At 47.4% G+C, this 18529-nt stretch overlaps 1 protein-coding gene across 1 annotated transcript; it reads right to left on the reverse strand.

The window, feature by feature from the left end:
* Window positions 1-2086: 2086 nt before the first annotated feature.
* CMTM3 (CKLF like MARVEL transmembrane domain containing 3) lies at window positions 2087-18176 on the reverse strand. The gene is made up of 5 exons (XM_017832269.1): window positions 18068-18176; window positions 8641-8796; window positions 6857-6952; window positions 5519-5636; window positions 2087-3957 (listed from the first exon to the last, which is right to left on the reverse strand). Exons 1-5 carry the CDS (start codon window positions 18173-18175, stop codon window positions 3929-3931), a joined length of 507 nt encoding a protein of 168 aa, XP_017687758.1. The 5' UTR covers window position 18176; the 3' UTR covers window positions 2087-3928.
* Between the last annotated feature and the right edge of the window lie 353 nt (window positions 18177-18529).

Below are 18529 nucleotides of genomic sequence, written 5' to 3' on the forward strand. Positions count from 1 at the left end.
CCTCTTCAAGGAAATAGATTTAAAAATTGACTTATTTAAAAAACACCAAACTAAAACCCCAAACAAAACCACACATAAATTGTAAATATTCTGGGTAGCATTGTTTTACCATCCGACCCAGAAGTTTTACAACACATTGAGTCCTATGAATTCTTCCAGTAAGGAGGAATCTCTGTTGCTGTGAGGATTTTTTGATGCAGTCCTCTTTATATGAGCGGTGACTTTTAAAGATCCTGACTTTGAAACCAATATTCTCTGCAAAAAGGTATCTTGAGCATCTTGTTACAAGATTCACCTTCTCAGTGCTTACCTAAATGTCTTCTGCTTCCTTGATCCATTCTCCTCCCTCTCCGGAGAACAAAGCATGGCCAGGCGGAGCTGCTGTGCACTTTGCTGATACAGATCTTGCATTTGCTCTTGCAGGGCAGTTTGTATCCCGGTCCCGATGTGGAATGAAGCCTGACTGTATTATTTTTAACCTGCAGGCTGCCTGCTCTGGGCTCAGCTCAGCAGCAGTGTGGGTGTTTGCTCAGTGGTGTTTTGGAGGTGCAGGAACACACTGTCGGTCTGTGGTCACCAGTCCATGGTCACTGGGTGGCACAGGCTGTGCTCCCTGAGCAGGGTGAGTATTTCTCTCAAACACTGCTTTTCACTGGGTGTCCTGGGAGTGGCTGTGTCCCTGGGAAATGGAAGACTTGGAGAACTTTGGACAGGATCAGGTGAAAAGCAAAACAAAGTGAGGTGATGGACAGAGTGCTCAAAGCACAACAGAGCCTCTTAGTTCAGGCAGAATTTAAAAAAGCTGCTTGGAAAGGTCTTGAATTCCTTAATGTCACCTGTCCAAAAACCACCACACAAGACTGAACAAGTCCACAGATAAATATAAAAGGTTTTTGAGAGGAGAAGGAGGGTGAGAGCCCTTCAGCCAGTGTGACTGTCTGAACCACTCCTCTGTGGGGCCAGCCGGGCGTTGTCCCCCGTGAGTGGCTTTGTCTCAGTGTTCAGACCATAAAACGTCTGGCACTGATTCTCCCCCGATTTTTCCACAGTTGGTGTTGGAAGCTCTGAGCACTGCTGAGAGCTGGTCAGGAATTCCAAGGGGCAGCTGTAAGGAAGGCAGGGACTGGGCTGTGTGGGTTTGGGAAGCGGCTCCCACGTGGAACTCTGGAAAGAGATGTTTGATGAGGCCACTGCTGGCACACTGCAGTAAGGCTTTAATGAAGGGCTGCACACCGCAGGGGCAGCTTGTGTTTGTCTCAGGACACCCAAACTGCAGAGAAATCAGTGCTCCCAGAGCTGTTTGGACCTTGTCAGTTGAGGAAAACAAGCAAACAAACATAAAAGCCAAAAAAGCCAAGGTGATTTGTCCTCTGCTCTGCACAGACTCTGGTCTTGGTGCAATATTGCTGGCAGAAAATGGGCAATAGACTGACTCAGTCCCCACCTCCCCCCATCAAAATTGCCTTTAAAGTAATTATTTTTAATTTAATTTTATGAAACGATATTTGGAAAACACAGAACTGTGTTTTACTTCAGTCATGGGAACAGATCTTTTTAAATAAAAGGCTGGAATCCTACACAAGTGCTTGACCCTGGGAGCAAACTGCTTAGAAATGAATGAAATCATCAAGTACTTAAAAGCCAATAACGAGTTCTCTGGGCAGGCATTTCACTGGTAAAGCAATCCTGAAGGAACGAATGAGCCACTTTGTTTGCTGCCTCTGTTGACTTTAGGAGTGATCCAAGGTGAAAAAATGACCAGAAAACCTCAGTATATTTTGGGTTATAGTGAGTGTGAAGGGTGAACCCAAGGGGACTGTTTTTACAGTGTTATTAGTTGCCAGGTGAGAGCTCTGTATCCCCAAGGTCTCAATATGTAGAAACTAATTCTTGGTTCAGTTCTTTCATGGTTATGCCCCGAAGATGATGTTTTCCTCAGGAGCTGTGGGAGCAGCTCGGGTTGGTCCCCCTGTGCTCTGCCACCTCCCCAGCACACAGTGATGGAGTTCCTTAAATCACTGATCCCTCTGCTGGGCAGAGGCAAGGCAGTAAAATCAGGTCTTAAAATAAGTAAAGACACTCAACATTTCTATGAAAAGAGGTTTAATCCAGGGTGGTTTCTAAATATTAACCATGTACTAGTTTCCAGATGTGACATGCAGTACATTTTGTTTTAATTAAAAAAAAAGAGAAATACAAAATGAGTATAAAAACAAGCCCAGGTCCCCTGATGTCACAGTGTGTGTCAGTCAAATATGACAACAAGAGAAAGAAACACAGGATTTCATACAGGAAAAGGTCCAGAGAGGTCTTTCTTATAAAAGTAGAGGTGATTTGTCACATTTAGAATTAACCACTTGTTTTGCTTTTATTCTCAGTGGTCAGGAAACAGGAGATGGAGGAGCTGCCTGAGGACAACTCCAATCTGACCAGCACCTTCCCAAGCCCCTGCTCCCTGTGAGGTCCCGTGTGCTGCTGGCAGCAGCCAGCTGCTGCCAGGGAACTGGAATCCAAGTGGTGATTTTATTCCAGAGGAAATCTGCTGTCATTGTTTTATCCCTGTTTTTCATTTACTCTGTTAGTACCATCTGCTCTCATTTTAGTTTTTGTAAAGGCCACCTGTTCTGGTACTATATTAATTTTTTAAAAATATATACATATTTCTTTGGCACAGAGCTGTCTGCTGCCATCTGTAAGGAGATGCCATGCTCTTCCCGAGCACCATGTGTCTGTAGGTGGATACAAACATTTCAAGGTAGGCTGTGCTACTTGTGAAAATACCTTGTAAATTCAGAAGGCTTTTTCCCTGGATTACAGCACCACAATAAATCCTGGCCTTCCAGGGGAAAAAGCCCAACCCAACCCCCCCCTTCCCACTGAGGAAAGGGGTCTGGGAAAATGAACTCATTGCAGACTTTCTGTATTTGGGGCTTGGTTTCTTTGCCTTCTCACAGAGGGGGGGATGCCCTGCCCTCCTGGGGCTCAGGTTTCCCAAGTGTGGCAGAACCAGTTCCCTGTTTTGCAAAGCCATGGCCCAAGTGCAGTGCTGGTGTTGGGGGAGCAGCAGTGCCCCCGGCACAGAGCAGAGCTCTGTCTGTGCACAGACACCTGCAGGCTCCACTGGGCAGATCCTGCTGGGTTGGCAAGGCTGCCTTCCCTGGCTGTGCAAACACAGCCAGCAGGAAAGGGGCTGGGAAGAGGCTGGGAAGAGGCTGGCTCCCCTGTCCTGCCTCGTCTCGCTGGTGAAATGGCAGCAGATGGGATGTGACTCCATCCAAGCAGCTTAAAGAGAGTGATTGTGAATGTTTGATGAGCCAGCTGCCTGCAGCAGTCAGACTGAGGTTTGCTCTTGCTGCAGATTTCCAGTTGTCACTTCTGGTCACAGATAGGCAGCAGATATAAATGTACTGAGTTAACTGTAATCCAGGCCTTCAGTGCTTCTGAGTGGAATACTCAGACTTCAGAGAAAGAAATACTGTTAGTTAAAAGGAAAAATACAAATAGAGGCATTCAAACCTCTCTTCTTTGGTACGTCAAGAAGTACAAAAGCTGTAAGTGTTAAGGATTTGGAAGTAAGAAAGCGGGTTAAAAGCTCTGATTACACATTTAAAATGCTGCTCCCATTTACTCAGGACATTGTAGGGCTGAGGAAGGAGGGGCAAAGGAGAACTGAGCTGTGTTTGGACACACTCCTCTGTGAAAGGCTGAGCTACTGCAGAATCTCTAGTTCTGACAGAGTCTCTAATGGCTTTGGGAATAGTCTCCTTTTCCACATCACTGCCCTGTCCATGCCTTGGTGATTCCACGAACAGTGAGGTGGAAAGAGGATCCGGAGGCTGCAGTAAGGGAGATATTTCACTTGGCAGTGCATTCAGCAGAGGAAAGTGCTTGATCATCTTCCCTTCACGCTTGGTTGGTGTTTGGCTCTTCAGTCTGAGTCAGAGTCAGAGTTCTCATCTGAGGGGTAAAACAAGGAATGAGAGTGAGATGAGAGCTGGAACCCCCCACCTGCTGCAGCTCTGGCTGGGAGAGACGCTGCTGCTCCCGGCAGGAGCTGCTCCAGAGGAAGGGCTGGGGGAGTGACACTCCTGTGACATTCCTGCTGACAGGATGGAACCCTGAGGGTGCTTCAAAGGAGCTGGGGGATGCTGCTGAGGGGCACTGGAGCCCCCCGAGCAGGGGCTGGCTCAGAGAAGGGGGTGGCTGTTGGTGTGACAGGAGGAGCCTGTGCTGCCCCTGCTGCCTCCAGAGCCGTGGGTGGGTCCTGCTCTGCCAGCAGAGCCTCAGAGCAGCAGCTCTGGCGTGGTGGGGACCCCAACAGAGATACATCCTGCTGGCCTCAGCCCCAGCTTGGTGCTGGGGGAACAGTCAGGGCAGAGCCCTCCTTGCACAGTCACACCATCCCCCCAGAGCTGCCTGGCTGCACAGCTGTGGGTTTATGTGGCTTTATGTATTTCTGCCTCCATCTCCAGGGAAATTAGATCTAATCTGTACCCTAATTTTGTGCCCTTGTCACTTGATCATCTTCTGAGGTCAGTTCAGTTTTTAGTCTTAACAGTCTATTTCCTGTGATCTGTTCCACTTAATTCTTCTTTTTTGGTCTCTCTTTTTGACCTAAAGCTTGCAAAACATTTAACAGTCTACTAAAATCCCTAGAAAAGGCTGTTAGTGCAACTGTACACCTTCTAGGAATCTATACACATCTTGGGTGTTTGGTTTTGAGGAGGTTTGTGGGTTTTGGTTTTGTGTGGGTTGTTGTTTTGGGTTTGGGGATTTATTTTCTTTTTTTTTTTAAAGCATGGAACAGTCTTTTTCCTCTGTGTCAGTGGAATGAGCAGTGTCACAGGGACATGATGCCCAATTTGGGCTGCTGGGTACTGTAAAACTGCTATCTCTGGCCTGACTTGACCTGAATTGGATTTAAACACCCAACAGTGGGTCCCTCTTTTTATCTTTGTCTAAGTGGATCTGTCTGAAGTAGACAGAGAAAACAAATTCATAATAATCTTGTTGATTTTATGCTGTTTGGCCCTGGGATTTCAAGGCCATTTGCCCACAGATGGTCAAAGCTGGTCATAACAGGCAATCATGATAAGGAGATGATAAAGAGAAGAGCACTATTGGACATAAAAGACTGTGGACAAATGGATGTTAATTATTAAGTTACCAAGGAAAAAAGGCAGATGTTTGCTTGTTTTTACAGTAAGATATTTTGATGGGGGAAGAAAGTCTGTGCTGCTGATAATTTCTATAACTGGATTTAGGGCCTTTCAAATTTAGATGTCGTGAAACTCTGAGAAACTTCACATTCTGGCTTGCTCCTTATCTTTGTAAGTCCCTGAAATTCCAGTTGTTGTATTCAAGGACTGAGCAGCTTCATAACTGAGCACAGTTGGGGCACAGAAAACCAAGGCAGCCAGGAATAGAAACTAAGTGCTCTTGCTCCCCTACAAAGGTGAAATGGAGAAGAAAGTCTCACATTACCTGCTCGTGTGACAAACCAGGGAATTTTACCCACCTTCTGACTTGTGCCCCTCGGGGGCATCGGAGCTGCCCTGCTTGAGGAAGCTGACCAGGTCATTGAAGGTGATGTAGAAATCAATGGCAAACACGATGGTGGCCACAAACCCAAACACCTACAAGGGCAAAAGAACACTCTCTTTAACAACGGGCCACATCCATCAATGACAAAGCAAAATGAGCTGAGCCAACACAAGAAAAACTCAAAGCTTGAGCTTGGTGGGTTTGGCCTGTGCCTTTCCATGAAGACAGGGAAGGGAAATGGCTTGTGACCCATTGGCCTCAGCTAAATTACAGCTAGTTTGGGAGCCTGAGAAGTCATCAGATGTGTCCTTAGCCCTTCCCCGGGTCCCTCTGGGCATGTTCTGAGCATTAGCTCTGCTGGGAGTTGCAGGAGAACAAAACCTGCACCTCCACCATCCCAGGGCATCTCTGTGCCACCAAGACATCACCTTGATTTCTCTGGAAATAATTTCTCCTTTGCAAGGAGACCTGTCTATTGCTGAGTGAACTAGACTGAGATTAAAATGATTCTGGAGTTCCCCCTTCAGAGCCAGAGCAGCAGCAGTGCCAAGAACAGGCTGGGTTTCACTCTGGGGTAAATGCACTTGTACTCCTCCACCTCTAAATTGAGGGGCAAAGATTAAAACAAGGTCTGTGTTGGAGCTGTGTGTGACTGGGGATGGTTTGGTAAGGGCTCCTGGTCAGCACTACTGGGTATTGTTCTTCCCTATCTTTAAAAATTATGATGCAGATTTTATTTATGTTGCATCCATTATTGATGCCTAGAGTCAGGTTGCAGATGCAGAGGCTGGATTGTATTTCTGAACACAAAATGCTGATGGCAAAGGCTCTCTCCTGGGCAGCCCTTGTACTGGAGGGTAAAATGACACTGCTCTTGTTTCAACTCATCCCAAGTAAAATTGAGAGGTGGAGGCAGGAGGTTGAAATGACTTAATTTAGACTGGCCTTAGCAGTTACAGGTTTGATTCCTTTTTAAAATCATTAGTATTATTCCCTCCATTCAAGGATCTCGATACTTTTTGCAGGAACAGTTTCTCTTCCCTGTACATCTGGGGAAATTAAAAAGCAGAACAGGTGCCTTCCCTAAGGAGCACAGTTAACACTGAGCAGCACTGTCACAATGAAAAAACTATTGATTCAAAACATATTTTTCTGAATAACTGACCATTTCCTCTTTGCTTTGGGCAAAGGAATTCTCAGTTAATTGTAGAAACTTCTGTTACTTGCAATGGGGTCAAAATTGAACTGTTTCTGAACTATATCTACAGGCAGTTCACCAAAATACTTGAGTGGAAAGCTCATGTCTACTCACCCCTGCTGCTTTAGATGCTCCATCATTGTACTTGGAGACAGCAGCAATGGAAATGGCAAAGTAAATAATGGCAGCAGTGACACAGCGCAAGAAATCCTGTGAAAGAAGCAGTGGTGCATTCCCAGATTAGTCATGGAGCTCCAACATGCAAACCCCTCTGGAAATGCTTTGGGAAATGACCCCTCAAACCCTCTGTTCCTGCAGCAGTGACCACCCTGGGGCTGCTGTGTGAGCACAGCCCTGTGCTGCAGGAACTGCTCCTCTGGGGAATGAATGTTCTAAAGGGATGATTGGAATCTTGGCATGAGCTTCTGCTCTTGGAGCTGCTGTGTGACTCCTGCTTTTAGCTTGTGTGGGGCAGACCCCTCGGGCTGGGAAGGGCTGTCCTGTGGCATTTGCCTGGAGCACAGCAAGGAAAGAACCATCTGAAATGCCTGGAAGTCCCATCTTTAAGCAGAACTCCTGTGGTACCAGGGGCTCAGGAGGAGGCTACAGCTCCTGTGGGAACAGGTGGGTGCTTGTCCCTACATGGATATAGGGCTATATGATGATCTGTCTGTAGGAACTCCTCAGTCAGGAATTAACCACTTTGTTTAGTGAAATGGTTTATGCTCAGCATGTTGTTGTGACTCCAGCAGCCTGCCCAAGTGCCTGTTGTGATCACTGGGATAGGTGCTGCTGTGGCTCTGCAGGGCAGGGCCATGCCCTGGGACACCAGCAGGGATGTCTCTGAAGTGGGTGTTAAATAGAGCTGTGATTCCCAGGGATGTGCAAATCGTGGGAGCTGCACTTGAGCTCTGTTCACAATTAGCTCTTCTGCCCTTTCAGAACAGATGGATGATGTCTCAGAACACAAATCCTACAAGCAACTTGACTCTTCTGAAGTCAGGACAGGGTCAATTATCTACATTCTGTGGCTGCAGTATATTAAGGTAACGGCCACAATAAACACACGAGTGCCTTTTTTGTCTTAGTTCTGGAATCAGATGGGTGTAGAAAATGAGAAAATGATGGAACTGAGATTACCAAGTGAAAACTGTGCAGTGTCAAAGCCACTGATGCCGCTTTACCCACAAGGGCCTCACTCACATCGTTTTTATGCACTGAGAGCTCTAGTTTAGATCTCACTGTGATGAACTATTGCTGGTACCAAGAGAGACTCCAGATTGATTAGATTAGCAGGGTTTTTGGCAGTATTTGTACTGCTAGACAGCTGCTCCCCGTGCAGTGTCTGAGGCAGCAGGGACATCCAGTGGCCAGGATTGCCTGCAGCCCCAGCACTGGGCTCCTGTGTGGGCAGGAATGGGCAGGAGCTGCAGGGCTCCCCCTTTCCAGAAGCAGCTGTGTTTGTGGTATGACTCTGCCCCTCTGCAGCACTTGCTGAGAATTTAAAACCATCCCAGTAAAGTCTGTCCCTCACTAACAGCACAGCTGTGTCCCTGCTGGTCAGGGTGGCAATGGTGAGGAGCCCCCAGCAGTGGTCAGGCTGACTTAGGCTGATGCTGCCTCTGAAGATCCAGCCCTAAGCCACGTGCCTGGAATCAGGTATAAATTCTGTGCTTTGATAAAGCCAAGCTTTGTGTCAGCACCAGAACAAGCTATAGTGTACAGTACAGCACGGTTCAAAGAGTGCTGGGGGACCTGCTGGACGAGAGGCAACACAGACAAGTTTCTAATAAGGGGGTGAACTTGTTAACAGTGACCCTAAACTCCTGTGCAGTCCCTTTTCCTCCTGCAACCCTGCCCAGTTCAGTCTGGGGGTTTGTGCTGCACATTCCACTTACCGTCAAAGGCCAGTAGAGTCCTTTAAACTTCTCATTGAGCTTGGAGGCGTAGGCATAAAAAAGAAACAGTGCCAGCAGAAACTCTAGGAGTGGTGCCATCATGAAAGAAGCTGCTAGAGATGCAATATAGCAGATAAAGATGATAAATGACAGCACCTGGAGTAGAGGGAAAACTCGTCGTTATTGGCCTGGAATAGCAGAGCTGTGGGTGGCTGAGCAGCTCAGAAGGGTTGTTTTCCCTGTGTGTTTCTGTCAGTGCTGCTGCTGAAGGCATTGCTTTGCTTCTTACTGGTTTGGTTTTTTTTTTATATTGGGCCAAATGAATTTTCTTGTTCAGCATGGAATAAATCTCAAGTAATGGTGTTTATTTCCAGGCGTGTGAAATCGGTTTTCCGGAGCGCTGGGCGGATCTGCACCTCTCTGAGTCAGTGATTTGCTCTGGATTGTAAACAGTTCTGACAACATAATTCTGAAAAGAGAGTGGGGCTCTGCCAAGCAAGCAGAGCTTTAAGCTTTCAGCTATGACAGGTCTCATTTCAAACCCAAATCATTGCTCAGACAGCCCAAAGTAACTCGGCATTTATAATCTCCTTAGAGTGGAAAGAAAAAAGTCTGCTGATGATGGATAGAGAAGAGCCAAGAATTAATTGTTTTGTGGTGTCTGGAAGTCTCTGGTTCTAGTTTTCCAGTGTAGAAAGCTGTTTTAGATAGGATAGATAACTCCCATAAATTTGTTTCCATGATGTTTCCTAACTCTACAAAATAATAAAAATGGCATTTCTTTTCCCATTCAATTAAAATACCTTTGGAACACAGTTTATGGTTCAAGACAGAAAGTGTCACAATGGGAAAATGGCTAAAAAAATGATTTTTTACCTAAACCAGGTAGTACCAGTGCTGTCCTACACTTCTGGACTTTGAGCTGCTGTTGGTGAAGGTGGGAGGGGAGGGAACCAGGGAGAAACTTCAGAACATCTCGATGTACTGGGAGTTGGTCACCTGCAGGAAGAGGCTCCAGCCCTGCTGTTTTACTGCCTTGCAGGGAAACTGGTTGCTGTTGTCATCAAATCAGCTTAAAGTAACAAAACCAGGATACTGAATTACACATTTTGTGTATTATGTGCCAGTTTGCACCTGGGCTGCTCTTCCCTCGTGGAGACAAATCCCTACCTTCCCAGTGCTCAGAGATGCTTTGGGTACTGTCTGAGCATCCCATCACAAGGATTTTTTGAACTTCTAAATTCTAAATTGTGACACTGACCTTCCCACTTACACAAGACTGAAAATAAATGTATTATTTTCTCCCAGGTGGCATATCTGAAGGCAGGTGTGGCTTCCTGCAAAGCCAGTCAATGTATTTGCCTTGTTAAATTTCAGCTCAATGGATTTCTTTGCTTGTGTTCACCTGGACCTCAGAAAAAAATCATTATTATACTTGACTGATAAGGCTCCTATAAATAATTATTAATTAATAATTATGCCTAGGAGAGGTCAGCCAACACTCAAATACATGTACCAAAAGAGCCTGTTTAAGTTTAGGGGGCAACTAAGCAGTTCAATCCCATGAAATAATTTTTTAATGTAATTAATTAAGAAGCCTTTATTCTAAGCCTGTTTTTTGGGGAAAGCAGTCAGTTCTTCAGCAGGCTGCTGAGAGCTGGAGAATATTGTTTTGATCCATTAGGAGTGGGTGGTGAAGTTAGGGAGGATGTGCCATTTTTAGTAAGAGACTATATTTATCTTAAACCGCCTATGCATTGTTCTTGTTTCACTAAGAAGCTGATCTGGTGCAGTATAGGCCTCTTACCTCTTCATATTTACACTATTTGTTGCTGTTTATGCTATTATTTTTTGGTTATTGCTTACACAGCCTCTTGGCAGGTTTTTCTGGTTTTCCTACAGCAGAGGGAACTCATTCACTGTATCTCATCCTCAGCTGGTATTTTCTGTCAGTGAGTGGAGAGTGGTGAGTGGTCTTTGAAGAGAAGTGGATCTAACAGAGCTTGAAAACTACTCAGAGGAGGGAGGATTTCTTCCTCCTTCCTATCACACCTGCTCTCTTCCCCCCGCTTCCCCAAGAACAAAGACTGGACTTTGTGAATCTGCTTCACCTGCATTTGTGGAACATAATTTAGGCATGGTTTAATGTGTTCTTGGATTAAAAAGAAATCACCATGTACACAGGACATTTTTTCTTGTTCTGGTGTTGAAAAAATATCTCCCTTTTGTGGCTGAAGAGAAGTGTGTGATGGGGAGGAACAGCAGCAGGGAGGAGGTGTTCAGGACAGGTCCCACCTACCAAAGTCCTTTCAATGGCAGAACGTTAGACCTGAACTAAACCTGGTAATCTCTTATGAAAGGATTAAATGCAGTGTTAAATAATCCATCACACTGCAGCAGCAAGGGGAGGCAGAGAGGCAAATCTGAGATATGTAAGTTGATGGTGCACAGCTGAGATCCCTTTGATCTCGATTCTGTTTGATACAGTAAGTCCTGTGCTCTGCCTGCCTTTGTACAGAGAAAGGAGTTTTCCTGTCAGAAAGTGGGGAGGTGAAAGGCAGAGCCTTTGAGCTCTTTTATCATCAGCTTTATGGGAATTTGTGCAAGTCAAGGTTCCCACTGTCTCCCCCTCACCCGGACGTGGGTTGGAACAGGAGCCCAAGTCCTGCTGTAACACAGCTCAGGGTGCAAACAGAAGCTTCTTTTGTGGCAAGAAAAAGCCAAGGAGCTCCTGCTCCAGTGTGCTGTGTGCCAGTGGGATTCCTGCCTCTGTGCCAGGTAAGCTGCTGAAGACACAGAAAGATCAGTCATTTCAACTTTCTGATTTGGTCTGATCCAGAGAAGCTGGGGAAATATTGTTCATTTTAAAATCTGGTTATCAGGCAGTTACTTGTTCAAACAAACCCCTCCATCACTGGTAGGTCACAGCAGTGTCCTGCTGCCTGTTCCTCAGCCCTGAAGGACAGTTTCTGTATTCCCACCATCCCCTGAGAGGGGGATGTCCAGCCCGTCCCGTTGTGCAGGGGAGGTGCACGTCAAGGCACAGTAAAAAAAGGCACCCTGGATTCACAAGAAGTCCCTTGATTGCAACAGATTATTGATTCTATTAGTAAAGGGGAAAGACTCTGACCTGAAGTCATAACTGCTCTCCAGTTAAGCGTCAGTCCTCATTTTGGGGGCACTCAGGGACTGAGGAGGCCCAAGGAGGATTTTATGTGAAAAACCCATCTATAAAATAGTGAACCAGATTTTGAGGATGAAGGTTTGAAGGGTGGTGTTTTTAGATGCTACAGCCTTCCTTGGGGGAAGTGTAGAAGGTGCAGGAAGGGGAGAGAGGCAAAGAAAGAGCAAGAGAAACAAAGGGAAGGAGGTGCCCAAGGGCTCTGCCAGGTGATAGCTACAGGGATGGTTCTTTCTTGCCTCTCTTTGCAGCCCTGACATGGATTTCAGTGCCAAACCTACTCAGTAGCTTGGGGACAGCCCTATGTAATGCAAGAGCCCACAAATTGTAGGGTTTTGATGGTTTCTCATTTCTTTTTTGTGTAGAGCTCCTTTGCCCTTCTGACATGTGGAGTGCATGGACTCCTGGAGCAATACTGGCTATCATCTACTACTGTCTTTTCTGAATTATAAAACTGAGTAGTTATCTTGTTACCTTGTGTGACCATTTAATTGCACTGCCACTAATTCAAGCATTTGATGTTACCTTAAAAGTTGGAAATCTAAAAAATATACCTCTCCTCCCACAATACACACACTGAAGTGCCAGTGTGTATCCAGAAATAATGATACCTACCTACTTACTTTTCCAGACTTCAAGTCTTTGAGACAAACATCTGTCAATGTGAAAGTTGCTTTAAAACTCAAAAGCAACCTTCAGAATACAACCTGACCCCTCTGAAGACTGTAAAACGTTCCACTGCACATCACACTTGTTCTGCACCTCTTTTCCTGCAGCTGTGTGTTTAAGGGTGATTTCAGAGAAAGGTCAAGCAAAGGGACCTTGTTGTTTTTCTAATACTCTGTGTCTATGCTAAAAAACAGGCAGCTAAGAGAGGAAGTTTGTGAAGGCTCAATGCAGTTGCAAGTTCATTTCTAGCACTTTCAGAAAGCACTGCAGCTTCTGGGAGAAACTAAAAGTTAATAGTGTTTTATAAGTTCTATCCATTTGTGTTTACACAGGGTGTTTTTCTTCCCCCCACTGGGGTTACATCCTCGGCACTGACAGCAGCTCAGAGTCTGAGTTGTTCCCGTGCTGCTGATGAGAGGTTGGTGTGACTGTTGCCAGCTTTACTATGGAGGAATATCTGGGTGCAGAAAGCTCTAATGCAGCAAAGAGCAGGACAGGATCCTTTCATAGCTTGGCAATGGTACAGGTAAAAAAAGATCCTGGCTAAAAGAAGCCTGACTTTTCATTGAGTACTTTTTATGTACATTCCCATTCCCACAAAATAAAAAAAGAGAAATATTACATAGTACTTTTTTAAAGGAACTTCTTTGGCATTGTGTTTCAGAAAGTAATTTTGTCCCATGTAATTATTACTTAATATTGTGTTGCTGAGCTTCTTAAACTGGCCAGGCATTACAAAGTTATACTTCATTGTATAATCAGCTTGCAATTTAAGGTCTAAAATATGAGTTACACTGGTTAGAGAGCAGAGTGTCCCTTAAGGGAGGGGGGACTGCTGGAGTCTGAGGTCATGGCAGCTCAGAAGGTGTTTGTCTCCTCTGTGAAGGGAACAGCCCCAGTGCCTCCCATGGGCACAGGCAGATATTGGGATGCAGCTGAACCACTGCAGGCTGCTCCTCATCTCCCCTCCACAGAAAAGAACAGCTTTGCTCAAAGTTCTCAGAGTGGCTAGTGGTGACATCTTTTGGACAAGAGTGCATTTTGTTATTATTTTTTGGCAGAGGGAAAAAGTACATCACTTGGTGAGCTCTGCTATTCAATTATTTCTCCATTGTACTTGTGCAGGTGAAGTTCCTGGTCCCCAGAATTATCTGCAGGGGTGGCCTCCTGCCTACAGACCCTGAAAAAGGTGCAGGAGTCTTCTTTGAAGGAGATTTTACACCAAGCAGTGGAAGTTTCAGTTATGGTCAGTTCAGAGAAAAATGAAAAGACAGAAGAAAGACAGGAAAAGAGAGGAACAGGCACAATGATTTCTACATCCTTTATGTCACCACAAAGGTGGCACAACTTTACATATTCATACTGCATTTTTATAGAAAAATAAAGTGTAGTGCCACTGCATACTGGCTTGAGGAGACTAAGGAGATGCCAATTTAGTCACCAGGACAAACACAAAAGCCAGACTGAAGCAGTAGGGGTGAGCAGCTGAATGCAGACATGGGGATCTTGCCTGGACAAGCTCTGGTGGCAGGTATGAGAGTGGCTGTTAAATGGTTCCAACACAGGACAGAGGGAACTGAAAACTGCACTGAAGGGTAGAAAGAGCATGGATGAGATGCTGACCTTCGAGAGAGCAGCTTGAGTATTTGGGAAAAATTAGTAGCTCAAGAAGAGTGTTAAAATATATAGAAGAAATAATGGCATGGGGGGGAATAGAAAGAAAAAAATTATCTTGGGAGATGAAGAATGGTGATTAGAAAATGGAGCAAGGCAGTGAAAATAAATAGGATCAGGAAAGAGCAAAGCTTATTCATGTACTTGATGTTGCTGCTTCTTTCTGGCTCTGTAGGTATCCCAGATGGAATAAAAAATTAATAAGGCAGGTTAACAGGGGGTGCACTAGATGTTCCCCAGAGGTCCCTTCCAACCCCACCTGTTGTGAGATTCTGTGGAGATCAAAAGAAAAAGAAGCAGGTGTGTGTGTGTGGGGAGGATAACTTCCTTATCTGAATAAAATTTGACATTATAGTTACAGTTCTAGCAGTAATCAGCTCCATCTCCAGCCTGACTTGTTCTGGGGAAACACCAAGATACCCAGACCTGATAGCCCACAGAGCAGTTTACAGAGCAATGTGAAAATTACACCTGAACATGGTAAAGATCCCTCCTCCATGCAGAAATGTGTGAATGTTATTTAAAAAGTGGCTGCAGCAGTTTCCTGCCGCCTGAACAAAGCAGTCCTGGCGGGCAGTGTGGAGCTCCCGGTGCAGCTGCCCTGGGACACCACTGCCAGGCCCTGCAGCCTCCAGCACTGCAAGGGAAGGGAATGTGTCACTTGTCTCAATCTGCAGAGTCTGGGGCAGCCAGTGACAGCTGAACTGGTCACCTGCCAGCCCCTTCTGCTGGTCAAAGCAAGGCTTTTCACTGGCTCCCCCAGCGTGGTGCTGGGCCACGGGGGCGCTGAGCCCACTCGTGATCGCTGTCACAGCCCACAGAGGAGAAGTGAAACCCTCTGCTCAGTCAGGGTTTGCCCAGAGTCACTGCTGGGCTTTGGTGGCAACGCACTGTGCAGGTTCTGGTGGTTTTTGAAGGCTGCAAACCTGACCTGGCGTTTCCTGCAGCGAGGCAGCAGCTCCCACCGATCCGCCTGCAGCAGAGCTGCTGCTTGCACAGCTGGAAAGCCAAGAAATAAAGTGCATTTCTGGTGAACTGCCCAGCTGCTGAATAATAATGTGACATTTGATAACAGTAATGAGGACCCCACTTTGTTTCTGAACAAAAGACACTGTATATCCCATGAATATTATTTACAAAGGTCTTTGCAGAACCCCATCCCGCATCAGCACTGTGTCAAAGAGGGAAAATGAAACATTCAAGACCTGAAATACAAAGCTAAAGATGAAACACAGATTTAAACTGTGAGAGATTGAACTTGGACTTGTCTTCAATTATTTGGCACTGCACTTCTCTAATTGTATACAGACTGCATTTATTCTGGGGCTTGTGTTGTCCTCAAGGGTTTCTTCTGGCAAGGCTTAGACAACTGGAGAGAAACTACTGCTGCCTCCCCTCTGCCAGGAAACCACGTCCTAAGCACATGGGCTGGCCTGCAACAGCACACAGAGATTTCAGCAGATGGGCTTTCAGAGCTGCTTTCAGCCAGCCAAACCCTTGGGAAGCCCTGAGTGGCCTTATAGAGGATAAATCCCTGTTTTGGCAAGACAGAGCAGTTTTTATTACTCCAAGGAGGCATAATCAGCACTTCTCTATGACAACAAAAGGGTGAGTCTGATCCCATGACCAAAACAGTATTCCTCAAATATGTCATCATTCAGAGATGCTAAAAGCCAGTCTGTCTGAAAGCCATCATTAACTGGCTGTAAGCTTGTAAAGGAAATTCCAGTGTAGGTTATAGTATGTAACAAAAATACGTGCCAAGAGAGCCAAGTTAGTTGGGTTTTGGTATCTTCTAAATGTGTGTTTTTGTAAACTATGCTGTACAAGTGATGGGGTACCTGGAATTTTTTTAGTGGAGCTGATACAGCTCATGGCCTGCTGCTGCTCAGCCCAAGCTTTCCCCACCACAGAAGCCATCCTCACCTCCTGAATGAAAGCCTTTTCCTCTCAAAGCCAGCCTCACATCTCCCTGTGCTCTCTGCCACAGGGCAGTGCTCACAGCCTCACACTCTTAGGGCTGGTCCTCCCCAGCTGGCCATGGACAGTTCTGCCTCTTCCTTCCCTTTCTCTTGCTTGAATTTCCTTGTTTCCTTCCCTGAGCTCACACAGTGAATACCCAGAGTCGCCTTGCACATGTAAACAGCACTCCACAGACTTGACTACTCTTTTGGGCTGCCCAAGCTCTAGGTAAGATCATACAAAACTTAGTGTTTAAATTTATCATTATTTCTGACAAAAATTATGTTGAAGGTCTGATTTCAATCAACTAGCTTTCTACTCAAAAGTTAAATTTTTTTGTGAAATACCCACTTCCCTTGGGTTAAGTGATCTCTTTCCCTATCATGTGGGTACTGTTTCAGCTGCCAGGCTTTAAGCCTTTACAAATAAAATTCCAGAAAGTGTCACACTGAAACCCAAAGGCCTATAATTACCACCAGCCCTGACCTCAGAACCTGTACCTAAAGGAAAACCCTGGTGTATTTTTGGGGGAGCACTGTTTCCATTGCCAGGCCATGCTTGTTTCTAATGATCATTATTTGCTCATTATTTGGCACTTTCCCAGTAAGGATCACAGAATCATTAAGGCTGGAAAAGACCTCCAAGACTGTGGAGTCCCCCCTGTGCCTGATGCCCCCCTTGTCCCCAGCCCAGAGCACTCTGTGCCATGGCCAGGCCTTCCTGGGACACCTCCAGGGATGGGGACTCCAAACCTCCCTGGGCAGCCCCTGCCAAGGCCTCACCACCCTTTCCAGGGAGAAATTCCTCCTGATGTCCAACCTGACCCTCCCCTGGCACAGCTGGAGGCCGTTCCCTCTCCTCCTGTCCCTTGTTCCCTGGGAGCAGAGCCCGACCCCCCCCCGGCCCCCCCCTCCTGTCAGGGGGTTGCAGAGCCAGAAGGTCCCCCCTGAGCCTCCTTTTCTCCAGGCTGAGCCCCCCCAGCTCCCTCAGCTGCTCCTGCTGCTCCAGCCCCTTCCCAGCTCCGTTCCCTTCCCTGCACACACTCCAGCCCCTCCGGGTCTCTCCTGTTGAGGGCCCACAACTGGGCACAGCCCTCGACGTCCCACAGCAGGGCCAGCACAGGGACGGGCACTGCCCTGGGGCTGTGGGCACAGTGCTGGCACAGCCCAGAGGCCATTGGCCCCTTGCCCCCCTGGGCACACCTGGCTCATGTCCAGCCCTGTCACCAGCACCCTCAGGGTCTTTCCCGCTGGGCACTTTCCAGCCATCAGCTCCACAGCAGTGAGCAAGCGCATCCCTCTGTGATCAGGGACAAACACAGCTCTGGAGGGCTCGGCACAAACGTTGAGTATCCTGATGCCCTCCCTACCTAATGGCACATGTCACACATTAATGGGTAGGGCCTTTCCTGACACACTCCGAACAGGCTCTCTGGTAACCCGTGTGTCCCCTGGCACCAGGAGATAACACAAATGGGGCTGCAGCGGTCACTGGAGTCACGCTGCAAACAGGCTAAAACGAAATCAAAGCCCTTTGTCACCGAAAACGGGTTCCTGATAAAGGAACCGACTTGAAGCACTGGAAGCTTAACGTGACAAGACTTTTGGTTTCTTTAACTCAATCAATTACGCTTTCAGCCCTGCAGTTCCCCCACCCCGGTAAGGTAGTGCGCTCGTTTCCCTCGAGGTTCTTGTCCCCCCTTTCCCCCCGGGTTGTTTTCCCCACGCTTCCCCCTCGGTTGTTCTCCCCTCGGTTGTCTTCCCCCCGGTTGTTTCCCCCTCGGTTCGTGTCCCCCCCTTTCCCCCCGGTTGTTTCCCCCCGCTCCAGCTCGACCCCGCGGACGGTCGGTCCATCCCCCCCGCTCCGTCCGCACCGCCCCGTCGGCGGGACCCGGTGCTTTCAGGGGTCTCTCCCCGCGATCCCCCTCGCCCCCGGCCTTACCGACTCTGCGAGGAGCAGCTGCCCTTTGCGGGAGCCCAGGAACTCCCGCGGCGGCAGCAGCGAGCGCAGCCCGGGCTGCGCGGCCCCCGCGGGCTCGGGCTCCTCCATGGCTGGGCTGGGCTGGGCTGGGGCTCAGCTGGGCTGGGCTCGAGGTGGGGGCTTGGCCGGGACTTTTTTTTCCCCTTTTTTTTTTTTCTGAAGGAGGGAAGCGGAAATCGTGACACTGCGGAAACGTGAAAAAAGTTTCAGCATCCCCAGATGTGGGGGGCGGCCCCGGCGCCCGCCCCCGGCCCCGCAGGCACCGCCCGGCCGGTCCCGAGACACTGATCGTACCGATTTGATTCAGTCTGCTCTCTCCGCTGCAGCGCTGTCCTGCCAGGGAGGCTGTGAGGTTCTTTGCCGTGCTATTCTGAACAGATAAATCACAGAATCACGGAGCGGTTCGGCTTGGAAGGGGCTGCT

Source organism: Lepidothrix coronata, unplaced genomic scaffold (assembly GCF_001604755.1).
Source record: "Lepidothrix coronata isolate B3197 unplaced genomic scaffold, Lepidothrix_coronata-1.0 Scaffold200, whole genome shotgun sequence".
NCBI classification, from domain to species: Eukaryota; Metazoa; Chordata; class Aves; order Passeriformes; family Pipridae; genus Lepidothrix; species Lepidothrix coronata.

Bases quoted from the DNA above. Each gene is read 5' to 3' on its own strand.
- CMTM3 (XM_017832269.1), bottom strand. From the start codon at position 18,175: ATGGAGGAGCCCGAGCCCGCGGGGGCCGCGCAGCCCGGGCTGCGCTCG. The intron at 8,797-18,067 runs GTAAGGCCGGGG...CCTCTACTCCAG, and splicing joins AGCTGCTCCTCGCAGAGTCG to GTGCTGTCATTTATCATCTT. The intron at 6,953-8,640 runs GTAAGTGGAATG...CTTCTTTCACAG, and splicing joins GACTCTACTGGCCTTTGACG to GATTTCTTGCGCTGTGTCAC.